The sequence below is a fragment of the Micromys minutus genome (assembly GCF_963924665.1).
Source record: "Micromys minutus genome assembly, chromosome: 4".
In the NCBI taxonomy this organism is placed as follows: domain Eukaryota; kingdom Metazoa; phylum Chordata; class Mammalia; order Rodentia; family Muridae; genus Micromys; species Micromys minutus.
Window position 1 is genome coordinate 20,176,713 of NC_137973.1, and position 16,806 is coordinate 20,193,518.

Below are 16,806 nucleotides of genomic sequence, written 5' to 3' on the forward strand. Positions count from 1 at the left end.
AGTGGATTTCTGTTAAGAGCCTTGTCCACAGTTGTGTTCAGGATGATGAACAAGTTTAATCAAAGCTGTCTAGTAGTCATATTAACAGACATATTAAGGTCTTTTGTGTTTTGTGATTTAAAATGTTTTTTTCTAGGTTATTAATATTTCCTTGCAAAGTATACAAATATTAGCCACTTTTACAGAAAATAAAATTCTTTGGCTAAACTCACATTTAACTTTAGAAATGGCAATTTCCGGCTACAAAGATGGCTCAGGAGTTAAGGCTCAAACGAAAAAGACTAGAAACGACTATTTTCAGGTTAAAAACGCGACCTTCATGTTTTTACGAATTAAAATATTTGAATTTGAGTGAGGGGACTGATTCACATTGCTACATCTGCGCTACATTTTCATCCTTCTCAAAGTATTCACAGTATTCTCTGAGAACGGGATCAGTGAACTTAGTCACAGTTCAGGAAGATGCACATCAGTGAAAACGCCTTAAGATCACAAATAGGTCAAATAAAATAAAAACAACTTAAGTTTTCAATCCTTTCTGAAAAACTGCTTGCTTAGAATCTCTAAGGACCATTAAGTTTCCGGAAGCAGGTACCGCTCCTAAACAGTGCTTTAAGGCTGGCGCGCTCCCTTTGCGCCAGCTGGAAGCTCCGCCCTCAGCCAGGGGACTCCGCCCAGCTCCTCCGAGACCCGCCCCTCTGCCTGGAGATTTTTGCCTATCTCCGCCCAAACCCCGCCCCAGTCCCGCCCAGCCGCTGCCGAGATCCCACTCTCCGCCTCGAGGCTTAGCGCAACTCCGCCTAACTTCCGCCCTCCACCACTAGACTCCGCCCCTCGACCCCTGCGCGGCGGGTTGCCAATACGCATGCGCGGTCTGCGTCACGTCCGGCGACAGGCCCCAATCTCCGGAAAGAGCTGCAGAATAGTGGTGGCGATTTCTGCGTCCATCATTTGAGTTTCTTCACTGCTGGAGGAATAGACTAAACGGCGGCGACATGGTGGAGGTAAAGTAACGCTCGGGCACTCGGGAGTCGTTTGTCTCTGCAGCTTTGCTTTGCCCACGGAAGTAAGATGAAAGTATTGGGACTCTGGGGAAAGGAACTGTAGCCAAAGCTGGTGGTCTCGGGATGTCGAGGTCGGGGGAAGGCCGATGACATCCCGAATCCGAGGTCCAGTCGGAGGGAAGCCTGAGGGAATTATGCAGTCTGTGTGTTGTCGTTGGCATCTGGCCCTCTCCTCGGAGGCGGGGCTTCTGATGTTCCCACCGTGGCTGGGATGCTAGTCCGAGCTGTCTTGTCAGTTTGTCTCCAGTAAAGCTTGCCGTTCTTGATTTTGTTGGTTCTTGCATATCCCAAACGTTTCTTAATCTCACCCACTGCGTTCCAGATCCACTGCAGTCCTCCTAATCTAGCCCAACACCCCCCCCCCCATATTGATTCAGCTTCCAGCTGTTCTAAGTGCTTACGATTAACGAACACACTGGAGGAATGTAATTCAGTGCTACTTTCTGCCCCAGTGTTATAGAGTAGAAATGGTGGTGGTGGCAGAGGTCTAAACCTCACTGACCCTCGAAACTCACACTCCTGCAGCATTCACAACTGCTGCAGTTCTGAATTAATTATCTGGACATCTTTGCAGTGGTATTTCCCACAGCTTGCACTGTTGTACATCTATTCTGTGTAACGCTGGCTTCCTCTCTGCTTAACTATCACCTAAGAGAAACCTTTCTTGATTCTATCCGGCAACTCCATTGCCTATTTTCATAGAACCCTCCAAAACATGGAATTATTTTGCTCCTTTTTTTTTTTTTTTTTTTTTTTTTTTTTTGTCTCTTGAGTACATTGCATACCAAATACAGTGCTAGCTCAGTAAATATCTATTGAACAAATCCTGGCATTATTCAGCTACTTTACTAAGAGCTCTGGCCTGACAGGAACTTCCTCATCTTTGTTGTTGAAGGCTGTAGTTTGTTACAGTTATTGAGTAGTGTATGTCCTTCTACATGTTTAGCATGCAAAGTGCATAACGAATCCAATGTTGATTAGAGTATACAGGGCTCCTGTAGTTAGATGTGTGATTTTGGTTGTTTCTTTTCAGGAGGTACAGAAGCATTCTGTACACACACTGGTGTTCAGGTCATTGAAGAGGACCCATGACATGTTTGTGGCTGATAATGGAAAACCTGTGCCTTTGGATGAAGAGAGGTATGCTTTATTCCTTTTCAGTTGCCAGAGTATTTAATATTGATAGAAGAGTACATAGAGGCAGAGAGGAGGGGACTTTGAAAGGTCTTGAAAGTGCAGACACTCATAGGAGACTTGGGCAATATCAAGTGGCTTTCTGTCATAAGTAGTGTTAATTCATTTTTCTATTGTCTTGTCTTTTACAATAAAAATCTCATTAGCTAATTATAATTTACAGATACCCAGTGTGATGATTTGAAAGAGAATGGCCTCCATAGGTTCATGTATTTAAATGCTTGGTCTCTAGTAGTTGTGGAACTGTTTTAAAAGGATTAGGAGGTGTGGCTTTGCTAGAGGAGGTTTGTCATTAAGGATAAGCTGTAAGATTTCAAAAGCCTATACCATTTCCATTAGCTCCCCTATTGCTTGTTCCCTCCCTCCTCCATCCTCCCTCTCTTTCAGCAACCCCCCCCCCCGTCATGCTTGTGAGATGGAGTATCTGTTTCTATACTCGTTTTCTGGCTATCTGAATGGTTTCATTGGTGAATGTGTGTCCAGTATTTAAGGATGTGTTTCATGTTAATGATTTTTGAATAGTCACAAGCGGAAGATGGCAATCAAGCTTCGCAACGAGTATGGTCCTGTGCTGCATATGCCCACTTCCAAAGAGAGCCTGAAGGAGAAGGGACCTCAGAACGCACCAGATTCATATCCTCATAAGCAGTATCCTGCCAATCAAGGTGAACACCATCAGGTTTACACGTGAACTTTTAAAATAGAAGAAAATGTTTCCTTAGTGCCTCACGGTGGGGGAACTGATGGTTTGTTGCTGTTACGGTGGAAGTTTTGATGAGCTCATCAGAGTAGTTATCAAGATGCTTAGGTGATGACTTACTAGAAAACCGAATGTGTGATTATGATGAATCTTAGGCGGTAGACAAGATTACAGGGAGAAACTGAAGTTGATTCCTAACCTGTGGGGAAACCATCTGTGAGGTCTTTATTTTGGGAAGATGAAATTATAATGAACAAAGAGAGTCTAATATTCCATGTGAAACTATTTCCTGTGACGAACAGCTGGAGTAGGTGGTCAGAGAGAGGGGGTGGGTGCCTCTGTTCCCAGCATGGCTGGATAGAAGCACATGGTCTTTCTTGACCTGTTAACAGCTTACAGGCAGAGCCATCAGCTCCCTGCTGAGGTTCTGTAGAGTTGGAAAGGAAAACTTGAGTTAATATTTATAATACTTTTAAAAGGCAGTACTTTAATAAAGGTAAATTCACTGGCAATGAATTTATTTTTTTCTAGGACAAGATGTTGAATATTTGGTGACAGGTACACATCCATACCCACCAGGACCTGGTAAGTGACAGTAAGGCTGCACTGCTGTGTAGACAATATGTCTGTTGTCCGGTTACCTAAACTTAAATAGATGGATATGTGCGTGTGTGTGCATGCAGCGTAGACATGTTAGCACAGGGGACGCAAATATGATTGGACAGAGGACAGAATCTATACTTGTAGAACACATGGGCATTGTGTACTTCTTATCATTTAATTTACTCTTGGAAGTGTCCTGTTAATATTTAATGACTACTATTTGTGAATGTACTGTCTGAATCCATAGGAAATTATCTTTATTGTCTTGGGTTGCTCTTAATACCAAGCTGCTTGTGTTCAGTCAGATTTGATCTGTGTATTAACCTGTATTTATTATAAGAAAGTAAAAGCATAGTCGAGCCGAACGTAACGAAGGTTGTTGTAAACTAAACAGGTGTTGCCTTGACTGCTGATACGAAGATCCAAAGAATGCCAAGTGAGTCAGCTGCACAGTCCTTAGCTGTGGCGCTACCGTCTCAGACCAGGTATGCCTGTGACCCTTAGCTTTTCAGCATTTGCAGGTTGTTTCTTGTTAACATGTAAAATAGGGAATCCAGATGCTAACAGTTTTTGACAATTGGTTCTCCTTCTGTTGTAAATTTAGGGATTGAACTCGGGCATATATAGCAAATACCTTTACCCACACTGTACTATTTTAGCACTCCCATCTTTTTTTATTTACGGTCTCTTACTGGCCTGGAACTTCGCAAGTAGAGTAGGCTTGGCTAGCCAGCCCTGGCGATGTGCCTGTTTGATCTCCAGTGCTAGGGTCACCAGCATGTGTCACCATGCTTTTTCTTCCTTTTTTTTTAAACAAAGGTTCTGGGAATTGAACTCCTCGTGCTTGGAACAGCAAACACTTTAGCAACTGAGCTGGCTCACAGAATTCTTAAAAGGAAGTTTGTGCAGATTCCATAACTAGGGATGTGCTGGGTGACTAATCTTGATCTCTGTTCTGCAGAGCTGATGCAAATCGAGGTGCACCTGCTGGAAGTGAGTACCGACACCCAGGGGCTTCCGACCGCTCCCAGCCCACAGCAGTGAACTCTGTAAGTCTGGGTCAAATAGCTGCAGGTTTCCAGCTCTTCCAACATGATTTCTCTTTTATCTTAAAAGTCATACGTGGATACTGAAGTCAATACTATCCTAGGATCTGTTAATAAAAATAGCAGCCTGGGTTGGTCCTTAACATTTCATAGCCCTAAACACAAGGTTTTGATACGTTGCTGTTTTTTTTAAGAATCCCACGATATACATAATTGGTTTGTAAATGACGTTACTGTGAGCATGATTGCTGCTACTCACGCTCAGAAGGACAAGGCAGGGGGCTGGGAGATGACGGTTCCGTTAGTTAAGAGCACGTGCTATGCACACACAAGGACCAGAGGTCAGTCCCCAGCACCGCAGAAAAGCTGTGTGTGGTTGTGGAACTCCAGCATTTGATGGGGCCGGCCAGTCAAAGTAGGGAGGCAGAGGTTCTCTGGAGCTCAGTGGTCAGCTAGCCTCAAAGTGGAACTCTTAGCTTCAGGTTCAGTGAGAGTCCCTTTTTCAAAGAAGCAAGAGTGTGATAGAACAGAACACCTGACCTTTTCTGGCCTCCACATGCACACACTGCACGTGCGTTTACCACATGAATGTGCATGCACACGCAAAATAATTTTAAGGAAACATCTTTATACTACTAAGATATTTTTTATCTTGAGCAGGGCCTGCCCCTAGATTCTTATGTTGCTTTTATTGTTGCCAGTGAATTGTTTATTTCTTGAAGCTACTTTTCCTTACTACAGTTACTAGGCAAGTGCTACACTAGTAATAGCATCCAAACACACACAGGCACGCACTCACGCACGCAGGCACTCACTGCAAGGAATGTTACCTGAACCTTGTGAGGTGTGAGTTTGTTATTTCGGACATGTATTGATGGGGTGGTTTATGGTTGCAGCGCTGCTGGTTGCTTCTACTGTGCAGGCCCTTGAATGAGTACTGGCTTTACTTGCACAGGGATGGAGCTCATTTGGTAGTCAGTACCCACACCACAGTTCATAGCAGCTCTCTGTGGCTTTCTGCTTCTGAGGACATACTCTAAGTTTCTTCAGGGTAGACTCCCACGTAGCCTTGAACTTCTCTGTATCTGAGCTGCCTGATTGCTCACACTGCAGGCTGGATCTCTGCATTTATGACTGCCCTCCAAAGAGAAATTTCACTCATTAAGTCCAGGAGTCTACCCATATGTTTTTGACCGTGTTTATAGTGCCATGTATGGCTTCCCTCCTGTGGAACACACCTCAAATCCAAGCCCAGAGCAGCTGATTACTCCTATGTAATCAATAGTCAGTAGTACCACTATTGTACACATGGGCACATCTTACCTAACTAGTTGGTATTGAAGTTCAGAGGTTGAAGCTGGATAGGCCCACTGATGCCTGTTCTCCACTGAGAGCCTGCCTGTACAGCACCTTCCAGCCCTGTGAAAGCTGGCTAATAGTTTCCATTTCTGTTCCAGCTCTTTCTCTGTATCTTGCAACTCAGGTGTGTGGCGTTTTCAGCGATAGGGTCTTAACATCTAGTTCTGGGAGGTAATATATAAGCTCATATATTTGCTGTTGTGCACTATTTGTCTGGAATCTAGATTAGGCTTGGCTATTGGAGCATTAGAAGTTTAAATTTTGGATTAAGGATGCTCAGCCTGTATCAGCTATAGCTACAGCTGTATCAGCTAGTAGATATTTTAAAATAGTGTTTAATTATTCCATTAGAAGAATGAGAGATAAATGCTTTTGCCTAAAGTTGGTCAGCTAGTTGTTGGCTCAGTTGGGTTTTGAACTCCAGAGTGATATCTACTCAGTGCAGTACCCTGTCTGCCTCAGATGTTCTTAAATTTCTTTTACTTTTTAATTTTTTTATTAACATATTTGCATTCCAAAAGTTGCCTGTCACACGCCCCACGTCCCGCTGGCAGGAATAGGAGTGCAACAACAGGATTCTTTTGCGAACAACCTTTATTGTACAGCACTCTGAGCAGGGGATCTCCTGAGCAGGGAACTTCTCTCTGAGCAGGGAACTCCCTGGGCAGGCGATCTCTCTTGGTCAGGGCATCTCCCTATCGGGGTCTTCTGTACAGGCGATCTCTCACGTGCGATGTCCCACGTGCGATCTTCTCTTACCGGGTCTTCTTCCCTCACGTGCGATCTCCCCTCGTGGGAGAGAAATGCACTGCTTATATATGTCTAAGAGACTTGTGTTGCTACCGGATTGGTGCATCCTCCAGTAGCTCAATAGTGGCTATGATGTGGTGTTACGCACTGAGGGGAAAGGTTATTGTAGGCTGAACAATGGGCGGGAAGCTGGCGCCATCTATTGGCGCCAACGGCTTCCTACAGTTGCCCCCTTTGTTGGTCCCTCATTTCTGAGTTCTTCACTCCCCCTGCTCCCCACTTCTGAGAGGGTGCTCCCTCCACTGGCATTCTTCCTCCCTGGGGCATCAAGCTTACACAGGATTAAGTGCATCCTCTCCCACTGAGGCCGGACAAGGCAGTCCTCCCCTGCACCTGTGCCTGGGGCCACGAACCACCACCTGTTTGCTCCTTGGTTTTTGGCTTAGTCTCTGGAAGCTCGGAGAGCTCTGGGTTAGCTGACACTGTTGTTCTTCCTATGGAGTTGCAATCCCCTTCAGTCCTTTCTCTAACTCTTCTATATTGATTGGTCCCTGACCTCAACCCAGTAGTTGGCTGTAAGTATCTGCATTAGTCTCAGTTGCTGGTAGAGCCTCCCAGAGGGCAGCCATGCCAGGCTTCCATCTGCATGCACAGCATGGCCTCAGCAGTAGGGTCAGGTGTACTTGCATGGGATGGATCCCAATTTGGGCCAGTCACTGAGTGGCCTTTCCTTCAGTCTCTGCTCTATTTTTGTCCCTGAATTATTTTTAGACAAGAACAATTCTGGGTTAGAAATTTTGAAGATGGGTGGGTAGTCCCCTGCCTTAACTGGGGGCCATGTCTATCTACTGAAGGTGGTCTCTTTAGGCTCTATCTTCCCCCCTCGGGCATTTCGGCCAGTGTCATTCCCATTGAGTCCTCGTAGCCTCTCACATCCCAGGTCTCTTGGGCTTTCCAGAGGTTCTCTCTACCCCACCACTGCTGCATATTTGGATTCATTCTCCTGGCCCTGTGGGCTTCTCTCCTGTCTCCCCCCACACCTGATCCTGTCCCCTTTTCCTTTCCCCTTCTCTTTCCTAACCAGGTCCCTCTCCTTCCTCTGCCTCCCATAATTATTTGGTTCCCCTTCTAAGTGGGTTTCAGGTATCCACACTTGGGTCTTCCTTCTTGTTAAGCTTCCTGTGTTCTGTGAGTTATTTACCGGTACTGTGAACTTTTTGCCTCTCAGGAGACAGCTGTATCAGGCTCCTGTCAGCAAACACTTCTTGGCATCTGCTCTAGTGTCTAGGTTTGGGATGGATCCCCAGGTAAGGCAGTGTCTGGATAGCCTTTCCTTCAGTCTCTGCTCCACACTTTGTCTTCGTATTTCTTCCCTTGAGTATTTTGTTCCCCCTTCTAAGAAGGACTAAAGCATCCACACTTTGGTCTTCTTTCTTCTTGAGCTTCATTTGGTCTGTGAATTGTATCTTGAATATTCCAAGCTTTTGGGCTAATATCCACTTCTCAGTGAGTGCATACCATGTGTGTTCTTTTGTGTCTGGGTTACCTCATTTGGGATGATATTTTCTAGTTCTATCCATTTGCCTAAGAATTTCATGAGGTCATTGTTTTAATAACTGAATAGTATTCCATTGTGTAATAAACCTTATTTTATGTATCCATTCCTCTGTTGAGGGACATCTGGGCTGTTTCCAGCTTCTGGCTATTACAAGTAAGGCTGCTATGAACATAGTGGAGCATGTGTCCTTGTGGTATGGTGGAGCATCTTTTGGATATATTCTTAGGAGTGGTATAGCTGGATCTTCAGGTAGAACTATTCCAATTTTCTGAGAAACCTCTTGATTGATTTCCAGAGTGGTTGTATCAGTTTACAACCCCACCAACAGTGGAGGAGTGTTCCTCTTTCTCCACATCCTCGCCAGCATCTGTTGTCACCTGAGTCTTTGATCTTAGCCATTCTGACTGGTGTAAGGTGGAATCTCAGGGTTGTTTTGATTTGCATTTCTCTGATGACTAAGGGTATTGAACATTTCTTTTAAGTGTTTCTCAGCCATTGGAGATTCCTCGGTTGTTAATTCTCTCAGAACATACAGAGATCTGATGAGGCATTACGTTTTTTTAAAGTTAAAGGATATTTTAGCTGTCTTCCTCTTCAGTTAATGAAAAAAAAAGCCGTTCATAAGTCCTCCTTATATTTGTATTTTTGAATTAATAGCTTGAATCCTTCAGTGTGATAGCTGTAATAGTTGTGTAATCTGTCCCATATCTAGATGATTATGGAGACCGGCAATACCAAGAACTCTGCACTAATGGCTAAAAAAGCCCCTACAATGCCCAAACCCCAGTGGCACCCACCATGGAAACTCTACAGGGTAAGTGGCTCTGTCTCCTTTTCCTCGAGGAGATGATGGCTTTCCATCAGCCAGGTGTGGGGCTGAGAACTTCGGGTGACCTGAGATGAATGTGCTCAGCACTGTGCTGCGTGGGGTGTCTGGAGAGCTTTCTAAGGACAGTCACATGGAGTCTTGGTTTTAACTAAAACACAGGATATAGTGGAAGGCATACATATACAGACCAGGTAACTAAGAAAGCTCCTTACTGTGGTGGTGAAGGAAATCATTCCTTAGAAAAATGTTTCCTTGGTCAGGGATTCTTCCAGCTACAATAACTTATAAGACAACTGGAAATACATCAGATTTAAAATAAACCGAGAGGAAATGGACGGCCTGCATAATTGCTTTCCATGTGGTGGTACAATTGTCACCTCCCCCATGTACTCCATTAGTCATACACTCTCCCCTCCTGGCACACGCTTGTCTGTGTTCTGTTGGATGCTTACATCTGACATGCAAAGAGGAGAGTGGATGTTTCTGCAGCGTGGTGTCCTTCCCTTTCTGATTTTGAGATAAAGTGCATTCCCTTTTCTTGGTTAGTAGCATCTGATTGTGTAGCTGTACCTCACTTTCACAGTTCATTCACTCATTGAAGATTAGCTAATGTTTCTCACTCTACAATAGCCCAGTCACACTACAACAGTTTTTGAAGATGATGTGGTTCAAGTCTGGGTTGTGGTTAAATTGAGTGCATTTTAAATGATGTATGGCCCAATCTACTCACCTCACTTTTTGTTCCACAGGTTATCAGTGGGCATCTTGGCTGGGTTCGGTGTATTGCCGTGGAGCCTGGAAATCAGTGGTTCGTTACGGGGTCCGCTGACAGAACTATAAAGGTAATGGAGCGTGTGGTGTCTCTCAGGAGGGACTTCCTAGGGAGGTATTGATGCAGCATTGTTACCATCCAAGCTAGTAACAATGCCTCTTTGCAAAGTGGCTTTGAAGCTTGTGTTGTAAACATGAACTGCCTACTGTTAGGTCTGTGTAACTTAGTGAAGGAAGGTCTCTGTGATTACAGCATGGTTCTCTGTGTAGGTGTAGAGGAAGGTTCTCTGAGAGCTAGATTGGTGTGCAGTTCTCCTGCAGTTAGAGCTTCCGGTGGACTCAGTTTACAGTGTCTGTTGATGTGCCAGTGGCTCTCCTGCTAACCGTTCCTCTGTGTCCAGGGATGCACTGTTGAAGAGTCAGCTTGGTAAACGCTTCACACACGCCTGCAGGTGGTCCTCTGCTGAGCTACATCTCCAGGAACTTCAAAAAATATATATTGGTTTTTGAGACAAGGTCTCACTGTACCTGAAGCTGATTGAACTTGCTATATAGACCAGGCTAGTTTTAAATTCAGAAACACACCTGCCTCTGGAGTGCTGGGATTTAAGGTGTGTGCACCATGTCGGGAAGAAATCCCTCGTTTTTATTTTGGATCTTGTTTTTCTCACATAGCATCATCTTGAAGACCTATTATGAGAAGTTGAGTGTTTTAAACGAGTAGAATGTGCAGATAATTCTATAGCTTGTTCCCCTATCGTTCGACATTAAAGCTGTAGTTTGATGATCTGTCATTGTGATGGCCTGCATTTGTTTAACACAGGCTGCTTTTTATGTGTTGTGTTTTATTTTGATAGATCCTCCTAACAACAAGTGTTAGAACAGAAGCCTTTGAGCTGATACAGAAAGTACAACTTTCTTTCCAAAATCAGTGAGCTGATGCCTGGTCCATTGTGCTGACCGTGTATCTCTTTAGACAAGTGCAGGGATGTGGCCACTAGGAATGGTTAGGTGTCTGATTTAAACAGACATGTAGTGAGGTTGAGCGTTTCGTCCTCGGTACTTTTCTGGATTAAGTTGCCATTCTCTCTGGTACAGTTATTGATGTGCTGTTGGTATTTTTTGTCCTTTTATGAATTGGGAGCATTAACCTTGCGATGTTCAAGTTGCCTCTTCCCGGCTTTTGTTTGGAGAGGAATCATTTTAAAGAGTCTTAGACTCCCCTGTGTGTGCATTTGTTACTATGTCACTGTGTTATTTGGGCGGAGGAAGTCACCAGGATAAAGCAAAACAATGACTTGATTTCAGATTTGGGACTTGGCTAGTGGCAAATTAAAGCTGTCGTTGACTGGCCACATCAGTACAGTGCGCGGTGTGATCGTGAGCACGAGGAGCCCTTACTTGTTCTCTTGTGGAGAAGACAAACAAGTGAAGTGCTGGGATCTTGAATACAACAAGGTAAGCTGGGAGCCCGTGTGAGCTCACGCGAGCCACTGCCTGTCGCTGGCTTTTACCCGTCTGCCAGCCACGCTGGCTCTTTGCCATGGAGCTACATTCCCGGATTCCACTGTGGGTCTTTCTGATGTCAGAAATTGTAACTGTTCTGCTTCTATCTTTAGGTTATACGGCACTATCATGGGCATCTAAGTGCAGTGTATGGTCTGGATTTGCATCCAACAATCGATGTCCTGGTCACTTGTAGTCGAGATTCCACTGCTCGGGTAAATGAAATGTGGCTTTGTGGTCTTTTAGATGTCCTGTATCTTCTCATATGCAAACTTGGTATTAGTGGGGTTTTTGTTTTTTATTTTTCATATAGGAGAACAGATTCTTGACCCATCACTAAGCTGGTCCCTCGGGATTTGTGACTTCTCTCTTTGTTGCTATCACTCTTTAGTGTTTACTGTTATTAATGTCCTGAATCATGTGACATAATGACAGCTTCATAGTCTCCCAGTGCTTCTCAACCTGGGGGGGTGTGGGCCCTTTGAGGGTAGAATTTCACAGGGTCACCTAAGACCTTCAGGAAACGCAGATGTTTATGTTATGATTCCTAAGAGTAGCACAGTTAGAGTTATGAAGTAGCAATGGAAACAATGTAATGGTTGGGGTCTCTCCAACGTGAGCAACTGTATTAAAGACTGCAGCATTAGGAAGCTTGAGAACCACTGGCCCAGACTGTCACAGTGGTTGCCCATTAGCTGTTTAATTCTCTAGTCCCATCATGGGACTAAGCTGATGGATCAGTACCCTGATCTTTGAAGTTTCTTTCTTCTTTACCCCCTCTGTCCCCATTGCACAGGTCACTGTCCTCCGTTTTCACATTTCCTTCATGATGTTCAGACACATTGGCTTCACAAACTTAGAGCTTTGAGATACGCATGCCTGTTCTTTTCCATAGCCTGTTGGTTCTACTTTTCCAGATCTGGGATGTGAGAACGAAAGCCAGTGTACACACGCTGTCTGGACACACAAACGCAGTGGCTACCGTGAGATGCCAGGCTGCAGAACCACAGATTATCACTGGTACGCTCTGCTTCTCCACCCCCCCACCCTCCCCCATCCCCCCATCCCCCCCCCCCCCCCCCCCGCCCCACCTCCGCCTTGGGCTCTAGTTTCTCTTTGTGTTTCAATCGAGGGCGTTTGAAATTAGGAACTGCAGGATGTTTTCTAGCTTTCTTTTTATTTGCTTGCTTTTATTTTTACTTTGAGCTTTTTAAGCATCATATAACGCATTAGGCACTGGTAAAGCTATTTAGAAAACTGCTGTAAAATACAGTCAGGTGTCATTTTAGAGTCTCATGACCATCATTCTAGTATGAATTTTACTTGAATGATGGTGAATCTTTACTGTGACTAGATGTGAATTCTTTTACTTGTTTTGTTAACTAGAAATAGTAAGAAAAAAGATTCCATTTTTATTCCCTTCCCTGCCACTGGAGTTTGAAATTAGATGTTTGTTTTTATTTGCTGTTTGTAGGGGAGTTTTTAGATTTGTGTGTTTTGCCTGCATGTATGTAGGTGCATCTGTATCTAGTGCCCACAGAGGTAGAAGGAAGGGCCAGATTCCCCGGAGCTGGAGTTACAGATGTTTGTGTCTCACTATGTGGGTGCTGGGATCAAATCTGGGTCTGCAGGAAGCTAAGGCAGGGATCTTAGCCACTCTCTAGCGCCTCAGGCAAAAAGTTACAAAGAACTAAATCTAAAATAACCACCGTTTTAGAACTTTGAGGAAATTATTCACAGTGGTAGAACTTTCATTTAGTGTATACATGTATACAGATGAGTACTTTGTGTTTTATTGTGTTTTAACTTGTGGATTCTGTCTGGGTGTCTTTATTACAGGAAGTCATGATACCACAATACGATTATGGGATCTAGTGGCTGGAAAGACACGGGTGACATTGACAAATCATAAGAAGTCAGTCAGGGCCGTGGTCTTACATCCGCTACAGTAAGTGTGTTGTGCTGATGAGCTTTTCTTCCTCTGTGTCTGAGTGAGACTAACACCAGGAGGGGCTGCTTTACACCTGCAGCCTGTGCTGCTTAGGGACAGGCTTTCATTTCCCATCCGTTGCTCTTCTGCCTCCTGTTCTGTATGGAGTGAAGGCCTTCACCCCTCGACAAACTGACAAGTAAGGTCAAATTGTGCTTAAAGCTGATATCAGAATAGGCGGTAACGGTGTCTGCGTGTGGTCAGGACAGTGTATTGAACCTGTTTTACCTGTCATGGATTGTTTCACGTATGGTGTCCTGTCAGAGACAGACAGAGAAGAGTTAGGTTTCTAAGGGAGACGTTAATAGGAGGAAATGGAGGAAGAGCCATCAGCACTGTGGTCCTGGTTCCCAGGGAAGGCAGGCTACACTGGTATCCGTAGGTCACCCCTGATGCTCAGCTCTCCTCCCCTCTGCTGGTCCCCTCTTCTCCTTGTCCCCTTTCCTTCCATTCCTTCCTTTTCTCTTTTTCTTACCATCTCTCTCCCCTCCTTTCCCTTTCTTCAATACTTTTTTGCCCAACGAGTGAGTGTGTGTGTGTGTGTGTGTGTGTGTGTGTGTGTGTGTGTGTGTACATTTGTTGTGCCAATTTAGTATAGCACACTGAAGAAACGAAAACTTTGCTCTGGGATTTCAGTGCATTCCAGCAGTTGGACAGGGCTGGTGGACTGTGGAGTGAAGATAGTGATGGTCTCTTTACTGTGGTGAACAGTCTGGACCAGGGGGCCCACAGTGCTTTCTCAAAGCTGGGAGTTTCTTCAATGCAGTGTACTTCCCCGTTAATTCTCGGCAATCTTTGTTCCAGTTACACATTTGCGTCTGGGTCTCCAGATAACATAAAGCAGTGGAAATTCCCTGATGGAGGCTTCATTCAAAATCTCTCTGGTCACAATGCAATTATTAACACGCTGGCAGTCAATACGGATGGAGTACTTGTATCTGGAGGTAACACTGGGTTTTATGGTGTGTTGAGCGTGCCCTTCTGTTGATGCGAGCCTGTGTAGCTTCTACAGTGTCACACTATGTTGCAGTGGCACTCACCTGACTAGGGTGAATGTGCCTGTTTGCAATGCGCCGTCTTACTCATTGATAGTCCATGCAGCATGCTGCCCAGTTCAGACATCTTTGTGCCCATGTGATAAGGGTGGGATCTCTGCTAGAAACTGCCCGATGCTTAGTTAGATTTTAAATGTTCTCGTTCTTCTTCAGGTCAATGATTCTGACTTAAACACAAGCAAAAGTAGACAAAACCATATTAGGGAATTTGAGTGTGTGTGTGTGTGTGTGTGTGTTCGTTCTAAATCTTTGTGTTGCTGATGTGATGTTTAGCTTATGGGCCATCGAGCTGTTGAAAGGATAGAAATAAAACTGTGTTTTGGGCTAGAGAGATGGCTCAGCATGAAGAGCACTGACTGCTCTTCCAGAGGTCCTGAGTTTAATTCCCAGCAACCACATGGTGGCTCACAACTGTCTATAATGAGATCTGATGCCCTCTTCTGGTGTGTTTGAAGACAGCAACATAAACTAAATAAATATTTTAAAATAAAAAAAAAACCTATGTGTTTCCTTCTCAGCTGACAATGGCACTATGCACCTGTGGGACTGGAGAACTGGCTATAATTTTCAGCGTGTTCATGCAGCGGTACAACCTGGGTCTTTGGATAGTGAGTCAGGAATATTCGCTTGTGCTTTTGATCGGTCAGAAAGTCGGTTACTAACAGCTGAAGCCGATAAAACCATTAAAGTTTACAGAGAGGATGAGACGGCGGTAAGTTCTTAGTTCCCATATCTATCCATCTTCCTTCCTTCCTCCCTCTCTCCCTCATTCCCTCCCTTCCTCCCTTCCTACTTTTTAGTTTAATTTTATGTTTTATATTTAGAGACAAGGTAGTAGATGTGTCCCTGGCTGGCCTGGAATTCACTTTGTAGCTTAAGTTGACGCTGAGATGATGGCCCGGCCCCCACACCCAGCTTCCACATGCATTTCAAAGTAAAAGAACTGCATGCCAGTTTGGCGAGGACTGCTCATTTGATTACAAAAAGAAGAGGACTCACTGTAGTACTATGGGATTTGTCCTCTGGATAGCAGTCTGACCTCGGGGCTTCTGTGTGGTTTCATCGATACAGAAACATCAGTGAAAAACCATTTCTTGTTAAGTCCAGTTCTTCCTCAGTACAGTTACTGGGAAGGAGAATGATAACTTTAATTGTGGCAGACAGTAGACTGCTGTGGAAATGAAATGTGGAATCACATGCAGTATTGCTGTAATGTCTAAATGAAAATCTGACGTTAGATGAAAATCCAACCCAGCGTGGGATAAACCCACTTATCCCTTATTAAATTTGGATAACGCCAGAAATTTGTCAGCTGTTTCTAAAATTCTTCAAGATCAAAACACGTCCTTACAAGTACTGCAGTTTAGCAGAAAGAGGTCTTTTTATTGAAAGGAAACAAACTAGTAAAATAACACTTTGTTTACTGTTCTGTTTTTAGACAGAAGAAACTCACCCGGTCAGCTGGAAACCAGAAATTATCAAGAGAAAGAGATTTTAGTGTTGATGGCTGTCCTGTTCATAGCCTGGTGTTGGTGAGGATGTCCAGTCATTCATGGAAGCTCACTTGCAGGAAACATTGCTGCTTTGTATTTTACAATAAACTGCTCCCCGTGCCCCTCACCTGTGTTTTATTTCTAAAAGAAACAGTTGCTAGTTTTAGAAGTAAAGTGTAACTAGAAAGAATTCAGGCTTATTGGCATTGCTGTTTTGAACACTATTTTGACAGGGTTTTTTATATGTATAGGTGTTTTGCCTAGATGTACATTTGTGTACAGTGTGTGTGTCTGGTGCCCATGTAAGCCAGAAGAAGGTGTCAGGTCCCTGAAAATGGAGTTACAGATTGTTGTGAGCCACCATGTAGGTGCTGGGAATGGAACCTGGGTTTTCTGGAAGCACAGTCAAAGTCCTTAACCTTTCTGAAACCTCTGTCTTGATAGTTTTGTTAGAAAAATCCTAATGCTTGTTTTGAGAGGAAAGAATGTTAAACAGTACTTTGAAGATTTAAGACAGTAGCTGATAATCGGGGATGAAAAGATTGAAGTTCTTTCTGGACATGGTCGTGGGTGTGTGCTTTTAATCCCAGCACTAACGAAGGAGAAGCAGGTGGTTCTTTGTTAATTCAAGATAGCCTGGCCTATGTAGTGAGTTGCAGGTTAGCCTGTTCTACCTATACTCTGTTGGTGTGGGTTGGTGGTGGTAGTGGTGGTGATTGAGCTTTTAATCTGACTTACTCAAAAAGCAATTTTATCTGTTCTACCATGTTTTCCGATGTGTTCTGGTCCACACAGGGTAGAGGTGTGCATTCTCTGAGCTTGCTGTGGGAATGCTGTACCCAGGTCAGTGGTTCTGAGGGCACTCAGAGGCACACCTGTTCAAATTTT

At 44.3% G+C, this 16,806-nt stretch overlaps 1 protein-coding gene across 1 annotated transcript; it reads left to right on the forward strand.

Annotated features, from left to right (window-relative positions):
• Positions 1–893: 893 nt before the first annotated feature.
• Positions 894–16,035, forward strand: PLRG1 (pleiotropic regulator 1). The gene is made up of 15 exons (XM_080916450.1): positions 894–1,004; positions 2,098–2,204; positions 2,781–2,923; positions 3,490–3,543; positions 3,956–4,046; positions 4,523–4,610; positions 8,987–9,088; positions 9,853–9,945; positions 11,183–11,332; positions 11,494–11,595; positions 12,298–12,400; positions 13,220–13,328; positions 14,175–14,314; positions 14,944–15,137; positions 15,864–16,035. Exons 1-15 carry the CDS (start codon positions 996–998, stop codon positions 15,921–15,923), a joined length of 1,545 nt encoding a protein of 514 aa, XP_080772576.1. The 5' UTR covers positions 894–995; the 3' UTR covers positions 15,924–16,035.
• Positions 16,036–16,806: the final 771 nt, after the last annotated feature.